This window comes from Nomascus leucogenys, chromosome 1a (genome assembly GCF_006542625.1).
Source record: "Nomascus leucogenys isolate Asia chromosome 1a, Asia_NLE_v1, whole genome shotgun sequence".
Taxonomy (NCBI): Eukaryota; Metazoa; Chordata; class Mammalia; order Primates; family Hylobatidae; genus Nomascus; species Nomascus leucogenys.
The window spans coordinates 83,990,212-84,006,801 of record NC_044381.1 but is presented as its reverse complement, the minus strand read 5'-3'; the positions used below and the strand labels follow the sequence as shown (position 1 = coordinate 84,006,801).

General features: G+C 34.0%; 1 protein-coding gene across 16 annotated transcripts in view; it reads right to left on the bottom strand.

Moving 5' to 3' along the window:
* GPHN (gephyrin) overlaps positions 1-16,590 on the bottom strand; it is a 700,118-nt gene that overhangs the window by 158,319 nt on the left and 525,209 nt on the right. For 13 of the 16 annotated variants that reach the window (XM_003263586.4, XM_004087163.3, XM_030812325.1 and 10 more), the window contains one exon: positions 1,042-1,084. In XM_003263586.4, the coding sequence (XP_003263634.1) occupies positions 1,042-1,084 (43 nt within the window). Of the gene's footprint in view, positions 1-1,041; positions 1,085-2,882; positions 2,946-16,590 lie in introns of all 16 variants that reach the window. The other 3 variants (XM_030812331.1, XM_030812350.1, XM_030812402.1) reach the window with 1 other exon arrangement.

The window sequence follows — 16,590 nt, the reverse complement described above, 5'->3', positions numbered from 1 at the left end:
TAGCATTTATACAGCACTTTTTTCTTAGGATCCCAAATCTTTTAAGACACAATTTTCTTTTCTTTTTTTTTTTTTTTTTTTTTTTTTTTTTTTTTTTTTTTTTTTTTTTTTTTTTGAGATGGAGTCTCGCTCTTTCACCCAGGCTGGAGTGCAGTGGCGCAATCTCGGCTCGCTGCAGGCTCTGCCCCCTCCGGGGTTCACGCCATTCTCCTGCCTCAGCCTCCCGAGTAGCTGGGACTACAGATGCCCGCCACCTCGCCCGGCTAATTTTTTGTATTTTTAGTAGAGACAGGGTTTCACCGTGTTAGCCAGGATGGTCTCGATCTCCTGACCTTGTGATCCGCCTGCCTCGGCCTCCCAAAGTGCTGGGATTACAGGCGTGAGCCACCGCGCCGGGCCTAAGATACAATTTTCAATGTGACATCATTTCAAAGATACAGATAAGGAAAACCTATTATAGTTCATTTTTATAAGATAGAAAAATGAATGATATACAAAGTTAAATGACTTCTGAGTTAATGCTATTAGTGATCAAATCAATAAATAAAATTGAGCATTCTTTACTCTTGGTTTAGGGTTCTATGTTCTAAAACATGCTGCCTGTGAAGTTATTACATGTCAGGAATTCATATTCACAAAATGAGTATGATACACCCTCTTGGGAGGCACATATTCTTCTTTTAGAATTAGCCTCTCTTCAGGAATTTACATTATTTTTATTATTATTTTCAGTTAGTTTGTTTTCAAATAACTTTTGGCAGTGGAACAATTAAAGAGAGGTTCAGAGTCACAGAGGAGCTCATTCCTACCCTCCTAGGAGTGTATCAAAGTTCTGGTGTCAGCTTGCAAAAACAATTAGATTAAGGGAAATATTTATTAATGTATTGATACTGGTAATATTTTTAGAAGGTAAAAGCCCTAATATTCATATTTGTCACATAAATGTTCCCCATTGCTTTTCTTCTTTTTTTTCAACAAAATATCATTTTTAGCTTTATAAGCTCTAGTTTAGCAGCCCACCAGAAATGGTAAAATACTTACTGGCTCTGAGAATGTTCTCCTTGCTGCTGCACCTGGACTGGACCTGTAGAAAGAGCATAAACTCAGTAATTTAGGGCTTATAGCATGAATAGGCAGATATGCATATTTAATGGGCAAGCTCCTGAGGTCTAGGAGCAAAGGCTTTATATATTAGTATTTCAGATGTCATAACATGTTAGTAAAAATGTTATACTTGTTTCATCTTTTTTATTTATCTTTTCCTTAAAGAAAGAACTGACTTCCAGAAAAAAATTTGGGGTATAATATTGTAAATTACACAGAGATAAACCAAAGGTGATTTTGTATTCATTTGTATTTAAAATCGGTATATGGAAATTTGTTACTGTATATTTAGTTGTAAATATTGGCCCTTAATATTAAGGCATTTAGTATATCTCTTGACTAGAATAATAGTAAAATTCAAGTAATAAAGTTGTAACTAAGTATTCCATTATAGTAATTTTTTAATATGTATATATATTAATGGGAGGAAAATAGAGAAATCCTTGTATAACATTTACATTTGATTCTGATAACCTGTTACTTATTGATCCTTATATATTTACATTTGATTCTGATAACCTGTTACTTATTATCATAATTTATCATAGTTATAATATTGATTATGAAATATGCTTCTGTTGAAAATCAATGAAATTGAACAAATTTATTTACCAGTTCTTAGGTGTATATAGAATTTATCAATCAGAAACCCTTATGCTTTGACTCAAATGTTTAGGTCAATGTGAAACATTCTTTTAAGTGTGACAAAACTGTTACATTCAAGGAGCATGGTACATGTAATTAACATGTTGTTAATTTCAAAGGAAACTGTATTTAAGCTCCAGACCTCCGCTTCCCATTCCACAGCAGCTTGCCACAAATGGATATATACACAACAAATTAATTTCTATAGTTCAACACAATCTACTATCATAATGAAACAACTTATGAAAGGAATGTTGCAACTTAGGGTGGGTTATGGTTGTCCTTCCCTGAAAAAAACAACTGTTAATGTTTAAAAAAAGACAATAAAAAAGTCACAAACATACATACAAGAAAAAAAATACATACACACACACACACACACACCAAAAAAAAAAAAAAAAAAAAAGGAAAAATAATTCCAAATGTTAGTTATTCTCTTTTGGCCCAGATTGTTCAACTAGTTTTAAACATACTAGAAGGAAAAAGCTAATCTGAAGATAATATTCTTATATTCTTTTACTCAGAAGTCTTATTTAAGAACAATTCTGGACCAAATGGGAAATAAATCAATGACTGCTTAAAGAAAATAATACAGGGAAGAAGTCGCAAAAATGAGGAAAAGAAAAGTAAGAGAGAGAGGTTTGAGGGTGTAAATCTAGACAATGGAAAATAAAGTATGGAATTACAGAAGCGGACAATATGTAAATGCAGAATGTTCTGCTATTTCTCATTAAAAATTCATACCAAGAGGGTAAGAATGACTAATGAACTTGCTGCAAAATAAATAAGCAAGTTGCTATACTATGGAATGAACATAAGTGTAACTATACCACTACAGCCTTAAAGAAAAGAAACACACACTAACAGACAATAGACAAGCTTAATAAAGAGAGAAACTACATTTCAAAAAGTGATTCAAAGAACACAAGAGAAAGTTAGAAGAGTGAGAGAAAAATCTGGGAGAGAGAAGGAAAAGAAAGGGGGAAATGTTAAAAGACAAAAACAGAGTTCAAAGAAGTCAAATGGAAGTCAAGAAAGTCTTCAACAAGATGTAGAAACAGAAGGAGCCCAAACCCATAGCGCAAAGCAATGTTTGCGAATGGAAAGTGGCTCCTTTGATCAGTAATAGTTACTCTTAAGTCGTAGCCTCTATTCCTCCAGAGTTCATCTTTAAGCCCTTCCAATCTAGAGTGGAGCTAGTGTATGGATAGAAACAAGAGATTTACAATGAACAGAGCAGTTCAGATGAGTAGTTCAAATTGTCTCATAAAATGTTCCAACAGATTTATATAATGCCTCTTATATACATTTTCTAATGTATATAATGGAAATGGTGGTGAAGAATTAGTTGGCTTTACCAAAAAAAACCCAAACCAAACCAAAACAACAACAAAATACCCTCTCCCGTTCCGTAGGTAACTTAAAAAATTAACAACCAAAATCATTCATAACATGAATTGAATAAAGAAACCCAAGTGTTGCTTTGTGGCACCTCAGTTTAGAACTACATATTTCAAACAGCTTTGGTGGAGAAATTTGGATGATGAAAACAATTCAATTCCCTGAATCTGAGCATTTACCAAGGTTCATAAATTGCCAACAGCACTATAATCAATGCTTTCCCATTTATATTACATTGGCTATTTGAACCAGATTTGGGGAGAATCACTTTAATATCAATGATTATAAGAATTCCTTTAGTGATCTTGAGTATGTGTGTGTGTATAAATCAATCAATCAATCAACCTATACAACACTGAAGAAAACAAAAATTTAAAAATGTTTATTATTTATGCATGTAGCAAATAACTTTTTCTCTTGCACCATGAAACTAGTCCTCTTTATAATCTGTACTTAATTTTATACAATTTCAAAATGAAAATTTTACTTAACTCACAATGTAATGGCATACACTTGAGAAACAACTACTGTTCTTATGGACTATAAAGAAGGTAACACAGATCTGTCTCAAGTTTGATGGCTTCTCGTTTTTTTCTTTATGTTACCCTGGCTTTACTCAATGGGAAAAAAAGGAAAGCCTGGAAAGCAAAATAAAACAGATTTTGGCCTAACGTTAAATTTTTCAGGGATCAGAAATAAAAGGTATGGCATCTGATTACCTTCTACTTTATTCTGTTGGATCATGTTATTTTACTTCAGTTAACATCTGACTTTACAGTATTGACAAATAATTCCCCTTCCAATTGGAATCAAAACTAAAACAACATGTAGGAACAGCATATTATATTAAAGTCAATGGAGAAAATAAAAAAACATGAAGGACTTAATGAAAACATAGGGTATTCATTTACTAATCAAGATTGTTTTGAGACATCCAATAATTCATTTCAACATGTGTTTACATGTGTAATATAATTTTTGCTGAAGATCACATCATCCATTAGGAAATCTTAAGATGTGAAACAGAAAAACAGAAGGGAGAGCACATAATAAATGTAAGGAACAAAAGTGAAAATGCCTTAAAAAAAGCTGAGGAAATTTTAACAAACAACAACAATCTTTAGATACAGTTAGAGAAATCACTTACCTTATGCTTAGGTCATAACAAGAATAGCACAGTGTTTAAAGTCAGCTCTTCATTATGGGAGGTACAATTGAAAGCCATAGGTTATAATAACATGAATTGCTACACAGAAATGAAGACTTTTTCAGCCCAACATGAAAAGCTAACTTATGGGAGAACATTTCAACTTATGTTAAATGCAACATGAAGAACAATTGAGGGTGTAAACATCAAAACACACCCAAACACATGAATCTCACACCAAAAAGAGAGAGATGGCCCAATCTCTCAGGACACAGAAGATTTAATCTGTGACCATAATTTGTGACATATAAGGGAAGGCACATTGCTTTAACAGTGAAAGATGCATGCATAATGTATAACCATCCATTTACCTCCCCACCCTCCACCCCACTTGTACACACACAAGCCCACTAAGATACAGGGAAAGAATGTAGTGCCAAGCTGTTATGAAGAAAGCAGGACACACGAAAGCATAGCAGTGGTCATGTGATTTGAGAGGTGTTCTTCCCTTAAACCATCCCATCACCATGCTTATTTTAAAGAAGCCAGGAAAAGATTCCCTTTCAATGCTGCAGTAGCTACGAGCCCCCAGCTTGAAGCTAGTGTGTGGAATTTTGATCACCGTTCCCTGCGATGTCAGGGGCTCTCCAGTGGAAGCCAGATGTACTGTAACACCAGTTAGTGGGGGTACAAATGTGTGAATAACAAACATCCTTTCCCTTCTGCATTTCACAGAAGTGAGGGGGGAGAGAAACAAAGAAAATAAAATCCGTGTTAAGAATAGGTTCATAACAATGTAAGAATGTATAAGTATTAAAATGGAAATTACATTTGATTGCAGGTTAACACAAATCAGGTTTCAAAAAATTGCCTATTTTGCTGCTCACCAGGCTAATTTGTATTCCTTTTCTTGTAAATGGTATACAGTATGGCTCATATTGAAAAATTCTGAGCACTTGGTCAGATGGGGTCAAAGTCAAGAACAAAATAAGTCATCTTCTTTGATGGACATTAGGAAAACTATCTTTCCATTTTAAACATGACTTTATTGGCCACTAATCACATTTTAAATTAGAAATTAAGTTTCTGTTTAGCTGCTTACTTATATAATCTGAGAAGTCCTCTGTTTTGGAAAGACGCAATTTAAATTTTAATCTTTTTACATTGTTAAAAAAGCAAACAACAAAAAAGTTATTTATAAACTGTTTCCTAAGTACTCTTCTCTATTATCAATATAAGGGCTATTCCTGTCAATAATAGGCTTATTTCAGCTCTTCAGAAAACAATTCAACTTTGCTTTCATATTATTGGTGACAGTAGTTAACTTTATCCATTTTATTCTTTTTGTGTGAGATGAACTTTGATTCATGTGTACATCCCAATTTAGTTAGCAGATGTCTAAACTGTTCAATGATCATGTACTCATTTTCTCTTCTTCTTTTTATTCTTAGCAGGCCAGAATATCTTCACTTTCCCTTTAATGTGGCTTTGGTATTTTAGGCTCTGGGCCCTCCCATAATCTCGGTTTCCTCACAGAAAAAAATAAAGATTGTGGCTTAAAGGAGATAATGCATTCATTAGTGATTTTAAGCTATAAAAATGAAAATAAATGTCAGTAGTTGTTATGATCAGTGGTGCCACTGACAGCTGTAAAATAACTCTGTGATTACACACCCTCCTCATTATAATGTAGGCAAGCTCTTGTTTCTAACCCAAAGAGAGGTGGAAAATTCTATGTGCAGTTATATGTTTCTCATTAGGGATAGGCCAGAATATTTTGGAAATGTCATAGCCATATGGCCATATGCATGGTAGGCATGCAAGCCATATAATGTAAGGCATGGAGCAAAGTCTCAACCAGCTCCTCTAGAAAATGCCTTGTATTCTTGAGCTTTTAGACCTTAGACAAGCTGTTGCCTTTCTCTGGAATACACTGTTGCTTATTTTCTGATGCAAATACTACTTGTCCTTTAAGATCCATCTTAGATTACACCAGCCATTAAAAAAACATTCCCAAGTTCCTCAATCAGAAATAATTTCTTCTTTCTCTAAACTCTTTTAGCAGTGTTGAGATATAATTTACCTACCATAAAACTCATTCATTTTAAGCATAAAAGTATTAAAAGTTTGATGACTTTTAATAAAGTTATATGGCTGTGCAACCAACACTACAACCTAGGTTTAGATTTGCCTAGATTCTTAAGGCATCTTATTTGAACTTCTAATACAGGACTTATAGAAGTTTATAATATAGAATATGAGTTAATAGTTACTCATATTCCAATGAATGATATGAGTCCCCAAGTAGACCATAGGTTCTTAGAGGAAAAGGATCATGATTTTATCCTCTTTTTATTTCCCACTACATTAAATATACTGCTTTGTACAGAGGAAACATTTGCTAAATCTGAATGTTTATTTTGTAGTGATTATTCTTCTTTTCAATCTCAGCAGACTCAAATTTATTTTTAATAGTATGAGTATGATCATAGCCATTCTTGTACCTGTTTTATCAGCTCACAAAGAATTTTTACTTATTTGGGTCTGACAGTATTGAGAGATAATATGAGAAGTATGTGGATTATAGCTAAGAGATGTCTGGGTATCCTACAGAATGATCTCAAGAATTTAGAAATTAATATTACTTAAGGTAAGCAAATAGTGACATTTGGAGTCCAATAAAAGTTTTCTATACCAAGGGTTTCAGATTAGGTTAAGAAGATTCCTTATTTTCTAAGAGAGGAGGATGTTTTATATCTTACATGGTCTGGTCACTATAATGACAGAGATGATAGAAATTTTTGATGCATCATGGCTTATTTTGACTTTAGTTTTTCTACCGTATTAAACTTATTTAAGAGTAATCAGTCTCTGAAAGAATGAACTTCTTTGAGTACCATCTACTCACAAGATTAAGAGGAGAGAGAAAAAGGGACTCATTTACTCAGATTACTTGCCTCTTTAGCCTACCCAGAAACAGAAGCAAAAGTTTGATTTAAATAACATTAAGCCAATAACTCTACAATCTTAGACTCTTACACTCTATTTCTTTCTCTTCTTACTTCTTAAACACAAATGGATAATTGTTCTAGAAAAGTTTTTTCCCATGGTTCCATTCATGCATCACTTTTTGGAATAAATTAGGATGCAAGTATTTGGCTTGAGTTTAATAATAGCTCTTATGTGTTTAATTAGATTTATGATATCACAGCACATATTCAACTGAAGAACTCAAAGAGTTTTGGCTTTTTATGACATGAAAGGCAGTATGATAAAGAGGATGTCCTTTGGAGTCCCATGGTATAATTTCCAATACTGGATTTTCCTCTTCCTAGCTGTGTAACCTTGGATGTGACATTTAACATCTAGAGCTTTAATTTCCTCATCCATAATATGGGGAAAAGTAAGTAGGGTAATGTATGTGAAAGTGAAAACTATTGTAAGTAAAAATAAAATAGAAATTGAAGTTGTTATTATTATCTTTACAAATATTTTAAGTCACATATATTTTATATAGGTAGAATCTGAGGCACAATAAGAATAAAGAATTTGCTACAAATCATGCTAGGAATCAGTGACAAATAATAGATGAATTGCCAACTTCTAGACTAAAGCTACAGAAAAAATCTGAGTAAAGGTCTGAGGTTAGCTCTGCTAGGATTAATCTAATTCTGTGTTGTATGATTTTAGTAAAGTTATCTCCTCTCTATGGGTCTTAGTTTTCTTATCTGCAAAATATGGATGTTTCCAGGGGTTTTAACTCAGGTCAATGGGTCCCTTGAGAGAATCTTGTGGGTAAAAGACAGGTCCATTCACTGGGACAGAGAAATGAAATTACAATCTTTATATTTAAAAATCTGATTAATATTTATTATCTTCTTTCATCATGAGCTCAGGCAACATATCACAGTAATATTAACAGAACCTCTTACTTCAATGGTTATAAATATCTTTTTGTTTATAATGATTTCAAATTATAGTAGTTATTAGATCTGCTCCTAGTTTGTTATTTAATGCATTTAAAAATAGGCATTTATTATTATATTGCAGTTTGTTTTAAAAGTTATTTTGATCATGATTTGAATTGGTTTTCTAATGTTATATATTTTATTTTATACACTTAAAAATATTTTTATGAAAAAAATTTCTGTAGGCTTTGACCAAGTACCACATGGGTCCATGCCAGAAAAAAGGTTAAGTCTCTGAGCCAGATAATTTCCAAGCCTCCTTTTATCTGCAGATTACAGCTATATGAAACCTTTCCCACCTCTATTTGCTGTCTTTTATCAAATCAGATATAAAAGGTATCCTTTTTTTTAAGAAAATTATATAAAATTGGTCACTGAATTAAACAAGTGCCCATTTAATAGACCAAAACAAGAAACAAAAAAGGAACATTGTTGCTTAAAAAAGTTATTAAATCCTCAGGGTTAAAAAAAATTCTGCTTCAGTTGCGCTTTTCCCGTTGGTTCAGATGGACTAATCATTTAACAGTAATCACATTTAAAAACCTCTAATCAAAGGTGAACTTCCATACACACACACATACACACATAAAAACAGACACACGTGTGTATGTATCCATAACCATTTATTCTTTGAATTTTCAGTCATTTGTTGCTCACTGATAGAGAGTAGCAATGTTATTTTTTATTTTTATTTTTATTTCCCCGAAATGCAGTCTTGCTCTGTCACCAAGCTCGAGTGGAGTGGCATGATCTTGGCTCACTGCAACCTCCGCCTCTCAGGTTCAAGCAACTCTCCTGCCTCAACCTCCCGAGTAGCTGGGACTACAGGTGTGCGCCACCATACCCGGCTAATTTTTGTATTTTTAGTAGAGATGGGGTATCACCATGTTACCCAGGCTGGTCTTGAACTCCTGACCTCATGATCTGCCTGCCTTGGTCTCCCAAAGTGCTGGGATTACAGGCGTGAGCCACAGCGCCCGGGCTGCTATTTTTTTTTTTTAATCTATGTACAACATAAGAGTATGCCGGCAAATAGACAATATTTATAAGCAAAACAATTTTATAAATCTTTTCCAGGTGACCATTCTTAAATGTTTTCCCACTGTTATATACATTTTCATTGTTAAATTCCACTGAGCTTCCTAAGTTCTAGGTTAATGTGAAAAATACTTCCTTTTCAGTATTGACCCATTCTTCAAGAAGTTGGAAGTGTGTCAGGTTATATAGCTGGTGAAGTTAATTATAATTACCACTGAAAATCAAAGCTTGTATATGCTTCTTTATAGGTAACGTGGTGAGTTCCTTATTTGTTCTTAAATAAAATATTATAATATGTAGAACACACTTTCTATTCTTTAGAACTGGTTATCATCATGACTCAAGGAAATATGAATTTAATCATCAATGTTAAATGTTCTTAATGTATTTCCTATATAAAGTTTTAATTCCAAGTTGAACCATACTCAGTGACCTCTGGAAACTTTGCAAATCCCAGGCTGGTCTCCTCTTGGAACCAACAATAGTTTTGGTTTGGTGCTTGTTCTGAAAATTTTAATGTTGATCATAAATATGAAGAAAAATTACTACCCAAATTATATAATGTATTATAAAGCTAAATGAAGTATTTTTGGCTAAGAGGAATTTCAGATTATTCATTATTTACCAATCTTAAGATGAGTAACTGATTATTTTACAGAGTAATTACTCTTCATTATAAAGGTTAGAAGGTAGGAATTATTACTGGTTTTAGGTCATACAGTAAATCAGTAATAGAACTTGGTTCTCTTGGCTTCCAAACTTAATTATCTGTACACTATCAATCACTCTACCTTTCTAACCTAACAATGACAACCATTGCATTCCTAATCACACCTTGAATTTTCATTGCCTCTTTGCTCTTGACTGTTTCTCTTAGCGATGAGAACCACTGAGAATAGGGATTTCAATGTAGGGGTGACGGAGAATGGTATAACAAAAGAACTTTGGGGAGTAGTATTCTGGAAACAAACTGTCTAGATTTGAATTTTGGCTCTACCATTATTAGCTGTATAACACTGTATAAGTCATAACCTCACGTATAAATGAAGATAATAATAATATCTATCTCACAGGATATTTGTAAAGAAAATAAGAATACATGTAAAGTACTTGCTTAGAGATACATGTAAAGTGCTTGCTTAGAGAGTATTTAGCTCAGAGTTAACAGTATATATTGTTAGCTATTACTATATTGTTGTTCCTACTATTATCCTTTTGTTTGGATGATATTCTAGGCCTGTAATAAGAAATGTTGATTTTTTTTGTTTTGCATGTGTGTGATTTTGACAGTTCTCAAAAGTAAGATCAAGTAAGATTAATGTAGGTGAGTATGTGAACAGGAAGTTTGCAGAAAATATTGTTTAATTCTAAAAAATAGAGGCCAAGGAATAGATAGTCAATAATATAAAAACTTGAATTATTGAGTATTTGTAATTATTATGCATTTTCTGACACTTCTGGAAGAAAGTCACATTTGTTTTCATTAAGCGTGAAGTTTGAAATACTGAGTTTTTAATTAGATTTAATATTCTTAGTTTTCATTCTTAAATGTTATGTCCTATCACCTATTTGGTGATAAAAAAAAACCCTAATGTTTTACTCATTTCAGTGTGGCTGTATTGTTTTCCTTTCTAAATCATATTTTAGTATTGATTGAAAAAGTTGTGACTTTATTTTTCTAAATGCTTAACTAGCATTCATAAGGCACATGAAAGATGTACAAATATATGTCTATACTGCATTAGTAAAGTAGCAGGAGCTTAGAAAGTGTGTAGAAAAGTTTCTTCGAGAAATATATAAGAACTAGGCATTCTGATGCCTAGTATTACAGCTATGTATGGCATACATTATGTTGCTAATCAAGCCTCTCATGATCTAACCAAGTAATAGTTAACAAATATAGTTTAATAATATAATATATAACTCATTTTCAGGATGAGCAATATACGTCAGATTATTTCAGATGTATGTAAGTTTTTTTCTTAACATAAGCCCTATACCTGTAGGTCCAGAGACATGCACTAATTAGACTGACTAAAGCTAGAGACTTGTGTATGTAGCGAATCCACTTTTCAGCAGACAAAACATAGGCAGTTAGGCTAGCTAAATAACTTTGACTAAATTATTTCAAGTATTAGTTTCCACATCTACAAAAATCAAGATAATACTATTCATTTATTGAAAAAATATGTGGAAAAAAGAAATTAACAATAATAATAATAATAATAATAAAGAGTATGTGTTGGGCTAAGCTCAGTCGCCCAGAGCCAACGCCAGGCTCTTATCTAGGTGCTGGAGGTAAAACATGAACAAAATTGACAAAGACCTTGCTATCTTGGAATTTACATTCTAATAGTAGTAGACAGATGATAAGCACCTAAACTAGTAAGTACATAAATAAGATAGTTTCAGAAAGCAGTTAGTGCTATAAAGAAAATAAAATACAGTAATGGAATAAAAAAATAAGTAGTGATAAGGTATAGCTATTTTAGACAGAGTAAGCAAGGAAGGCTTCTCTGAATAAGTATCATTTTAGTTAGGATTTGAGATGGCCAGATGAAGATCATGGGGAAGAACTTTCCAGACTGAGGAAACAGCTAGAGGTGTGCAAAGGCTCAAATGTTTTGTTGAGTTTCCACCTCATAGGATTATTGTGAGACTAAAATAAGCTAATGCATGTAGAGCATTTGTTACTATACCCAACATTGTATAAAGGACAAATACATGTTATTCTGGTAATAATGAAAGTGACAATAATAATGGCTATAATGACTATGATACAAACTACCGAAATCCAGAGTGAAATTACTCTCCCCAATCCCTCCTAGCCTGGAAATATTTGTAACCTCTTCTACATCAAAGAAGACTGTTGTAATTGGTAAGAAGGGCCAAAAATTGGTAATAAAAAGACACACAGGTGTTCAGACTTAGGGTTCCAGCAAAGTGGGATACAAAAGTACCTTTTGGGAAAAAATCTGCTATTTTATAAAAGTCAATGAAGGCATCTCTTAAAAGACAGAATACAATTTTTGTTGTTTATTGAAGTTTTACCATAAATAAATTTCTGCATTAAAGCTATGATATCATAATGCTATTGATCCATGATAGCTACTACATTTGTTAGTATTCTCTTGACTGTTAGATCTGTCCCTATAAGTGTTGAGGCATTCTCAAAATTTATGGAAAGATGCATCACATGGAATAACCATCAAACCAGAGAAAACTTAATTATAAAGATTTTCTCTTTTTAGCAATCATTAACCTCCATGTCCAAAGTATATGAAGTTTCATTTGGGACAGAACAATGTTATTAATAATGCCAGGAGGTGCTTTGGTTCAGTGTTAGTGATTTTTGTTTCATTTGCATTCCAGTTTGGTTCCTTTTGATTTCCTATATATTTCTAGTATAGAGGTATGACACAGTGGTTTGGTTAGGATTAGCCAGAGTAGTTTTGAGACATCTTGCCTGCTTCTGACCAGTTTCTTTTATTGTAATCTGAGCACAACAAACAGAAGTGATCAAATATATATATATCATATAATCTGTGTATTTATACACACAACACACACATACACACACATATTTAGTGGGTCTGTGTATTCTATCTTCGTAGCACATACCGAAAATCATTAAAGTTATGCTATAAACCAGTAGGTTACTTGAAAATAAATATAAGCAGAAAGAGAGAAATAGGAGTAAAAAGGATCCTGGGAAATACAGCATTATTCAAATGCTGGGTCAACATATGTCACATATGTGGAAAGAACACAATCCTAATTTTCTTTCTTTTTTTTTTTTTTTTTTTGAGGCAAGGTCTCACTCTATTGTCCAGGCTACAGTGCAGTAGTGCCATCATAGCTCACTGCAGCCTCAACCTCCTGGGCTCAAGTGATCCTCCCACCTCAGCCTCCTGAGTAGCTTGGGACCACAGGCATGTGACATCCCCCCGATATAATTTTTTTTTTGTAGAGGTGGGGTCTCCCTATGTTGTCCAGGCTGGTTGCAAACTCTTGGACTCAAGTGATCCTCCTGCCTTGGCCTACCAAAGCGTTGGGATTACAGGCATAAGCCACTGTGCCAGGCCCTTAATATTCTATTTTGTTTTTATATGAGAATTCTATGCAAAGGAAATTTGAACTTTGTCACAATTGTCCAGTTTCCTAAAAATATATCAAAGGATCTGAATAAATCATAATAAAATATTAAAATTTGCTAAATCTAAATGGTTACCAGATGGGTGTTTGTTATATTATCTGTTGTTTACTATATATAACATTTGAAACATTTCATTAAATAATGGGAACTATAAAAAAAAAGAAACTAATTTTCCAAAGGACATTTACATTAGGCTTTCAATACCCCAAAACACTTTAGCTTGGATTTCTCAAATTTAGAATTTGATATCATCTAAATACCCATTTACACTCTTTATCCTAAGAACAAACAATGCCAATGTTTTCAACCCATATTTTTTTCATTATTTTTTTCCTTCACTAAGTATTTATTGAACTGAGAATGCTATTAAATTCTAACCACTGTCCTAGACAGTTTCACCATTGACCAATTTGCTTCCTTCCTGGGGTTGCTTCAGGTGGCTTTGCTGTGTCTTGCATTGCTCAGTTATCATATGGGCAATATAATTGTATCAAACTCTGCAGAAACTCATCCATCAGAACTTTCCAACTCTTACATCCCACATGCTTTAAAAAATTCCTACTTGGAAAAATTTTTAAAAATTTTCCCTGTAGGAAATTTTTAATTGGTAATTCTTTGTTTTACATATGTTTCTTTATTCTTTTTCTTTTTTTTTTTCTGAGACAGAGTCTCGCTCTGTTGCCCAGGCTGGAGTGCAGTGGTACGATCTCGGCTCACTGCAAGCTCTGCCTCCCAGGTTCACGCCATTCTTCTGCCTCAATCTCCCGAGTAACTGGGACTACAGGTGCTCACCACCATGCCCAGCTAATTTTTTGTATTTTTTTCAGTGAGATGGGGTTTCACCGTGTTGGCCAGGATGGTCTCGATCTCCTGACCTCGTGATCTGCCCACCTCAGCCTCCCAGAATGCTGGGATTACAGGCGTGAGCCACTGCGCCTGGCCTATTCTTGATTTACTCTACATTATCTGTAGAACTCCCTACTTTCTCTTCTCTTTTCTTCAGTTCACCATCCTCATTATTTCTTTCTGATAAAAGTTACTAGCAGTTAACATGGGAGGAGCTCAAGGGTAATTTTAAATTTCTTTTTGCTTATCTATATTCTTCACTGAATGTATGAAAAACAATACAAAAGTTATCTAAAAGAAAAACACGGCTGGGCGTGGTGGCTCATGTCTGTAATCCCAGCACTTTGGGAGGCCAAGGTGGGCAAATCACCTGAGGTCAGGAGTTTGAGACAAGGCTGGCCAACATGGTGAAACCCCATTTCTACTAAAAATACAAAAATTAGCCAGGTGCAGTGGTGTGCGCCTATAATCTCAGCTACTCGGGAGGCTGAGGCAGGAGAATTGCTTGAACCTGGGAGGTGGAGGTTGCAGTGAGCTGAGATTGTACCACTGCACTCCAACCTGGGTGTCTAAAAAAACAAAAACAGAAACGAAACAAACAAAAAACCCCAGAAACTCTTATTGAAAATGCCATTTGATTAAAAAATTGTAAAATTCAAACCTTTTAGTATAATATAGACAGACCATTTTACTATTTGTTCAAATCAGTTTTACTCAATTGTTTATAGATTTATTTTGAGCCATCAATACATTGTTTCTCAGTCCTTCCCCTGCATACACATCTAGAATAAGACATTTGGGATCAGTTTACAGTCTATCTATAGAACAGCTGTGAAGCTAACTAGATTCACAAGTCTGTAACCCTAGACCCATTAACGTGTTTTAACTCAAGCTGAAAAAGGCATATTCTATTTATAAATAGTTTTTTGACAGGGTCATTATATGATGCATAGAATTTTTACAGTTAGAAATATTGTATCTAATTTATTTATGTTAGTTTCATCCAGATTACCTCTCCTATATTCCTGTGAGCTACTTGCCTAGAATTTAGGCTCAGTGTACCAGAACATAAAAGCAGCTATGCCAAGCCCATTTTGTTCCTTTGAAGCACACTGAAACACAAAAATTAATAACATGCACACGTATGTTTATTGCGGCACTATTCACAATAGCAAAGAGTTGGAACCAACCCAAATGTCCAACAATGATAGACTGGATTAAGAAAATGTGGCACATATACACCATGGAATACTATGCAGCCATAAAAAATGATGAGTTCGTGTCCTTTGTAGGGACATGGATGAAACTGGAAAACATCATTCTCAGTAAACTATCGCAAGGACAAAAAACCAAACACCGCATGTTCTCACTCATAGGTGGGAATTGAACAATGAGAACTCATGGACACAGGAAGGTGAACATCACACTCCGGGGACTGTTGTGGGGTGGGGGGAGGGGGGAGGGACAGCATTAGGAGATACACCTAATGCTAAATGACGAGTTAATGGGTGCAGGAAATCAACATGGCACATGGATACATATGTAACAAACCTGCACATTGTGCACATGTACCCTAAAACCCTAAAGTATAATAAAAAAAAAAAAAAAAAGAGTGTTTCACAACTACTCAATCAAAAAAAAAAAAAAAATCTAAAAAAAAAAAAAACAATTATTAAGGTTCATACTCTTTCTCAGTGGCTGAAATGGGTTATTATTCATTGAAAAAGGAAAGGAAAAGAAATAGCTAGAAATAAAGAGACAGGTGATTTCTAATGAAAAAAACAAACACAAGGAAAGGAAAAAGAAGCACAAGAAAAAATAAAGTGTAGGAAACTGCAGTGAGAAAGTGGGTTAATGTAAATGAGGTAATAAGTAATGGAACAGGGATTCTTAGATTATTCTTCTCTTCGCATTTTTTTTCTCTTCACATTTTTACTTGAACATTCAAAACATAAAGCAGACTGTAAAAGCACAGATATCCCTGATCTGGAATTGTCTTTTAAGTCAACAGGCAGTAATCAAAAGGTATAGCTTATAAAATTTAAAAAGGGCTGGGTGCAGTAGCTAACACCTGTAATCCCAGCACTTTGGGAGGTTGAGGTGAGAGGATTGCTTGAACCCAGAAGTTCAAGACCAGCCTGGGCAACATGGCAAAAACCCTGTCTCTACTAAAAACAAAAAATTAGCTGGGCATGGGGGCATGCACTTGTAGTCCCAGCTACTTGGGAAGCTGAGGTGGGAGGATCGTTTGAGCCCAGAAGGTGGAGGTTGCAGTGAGCCAAGAC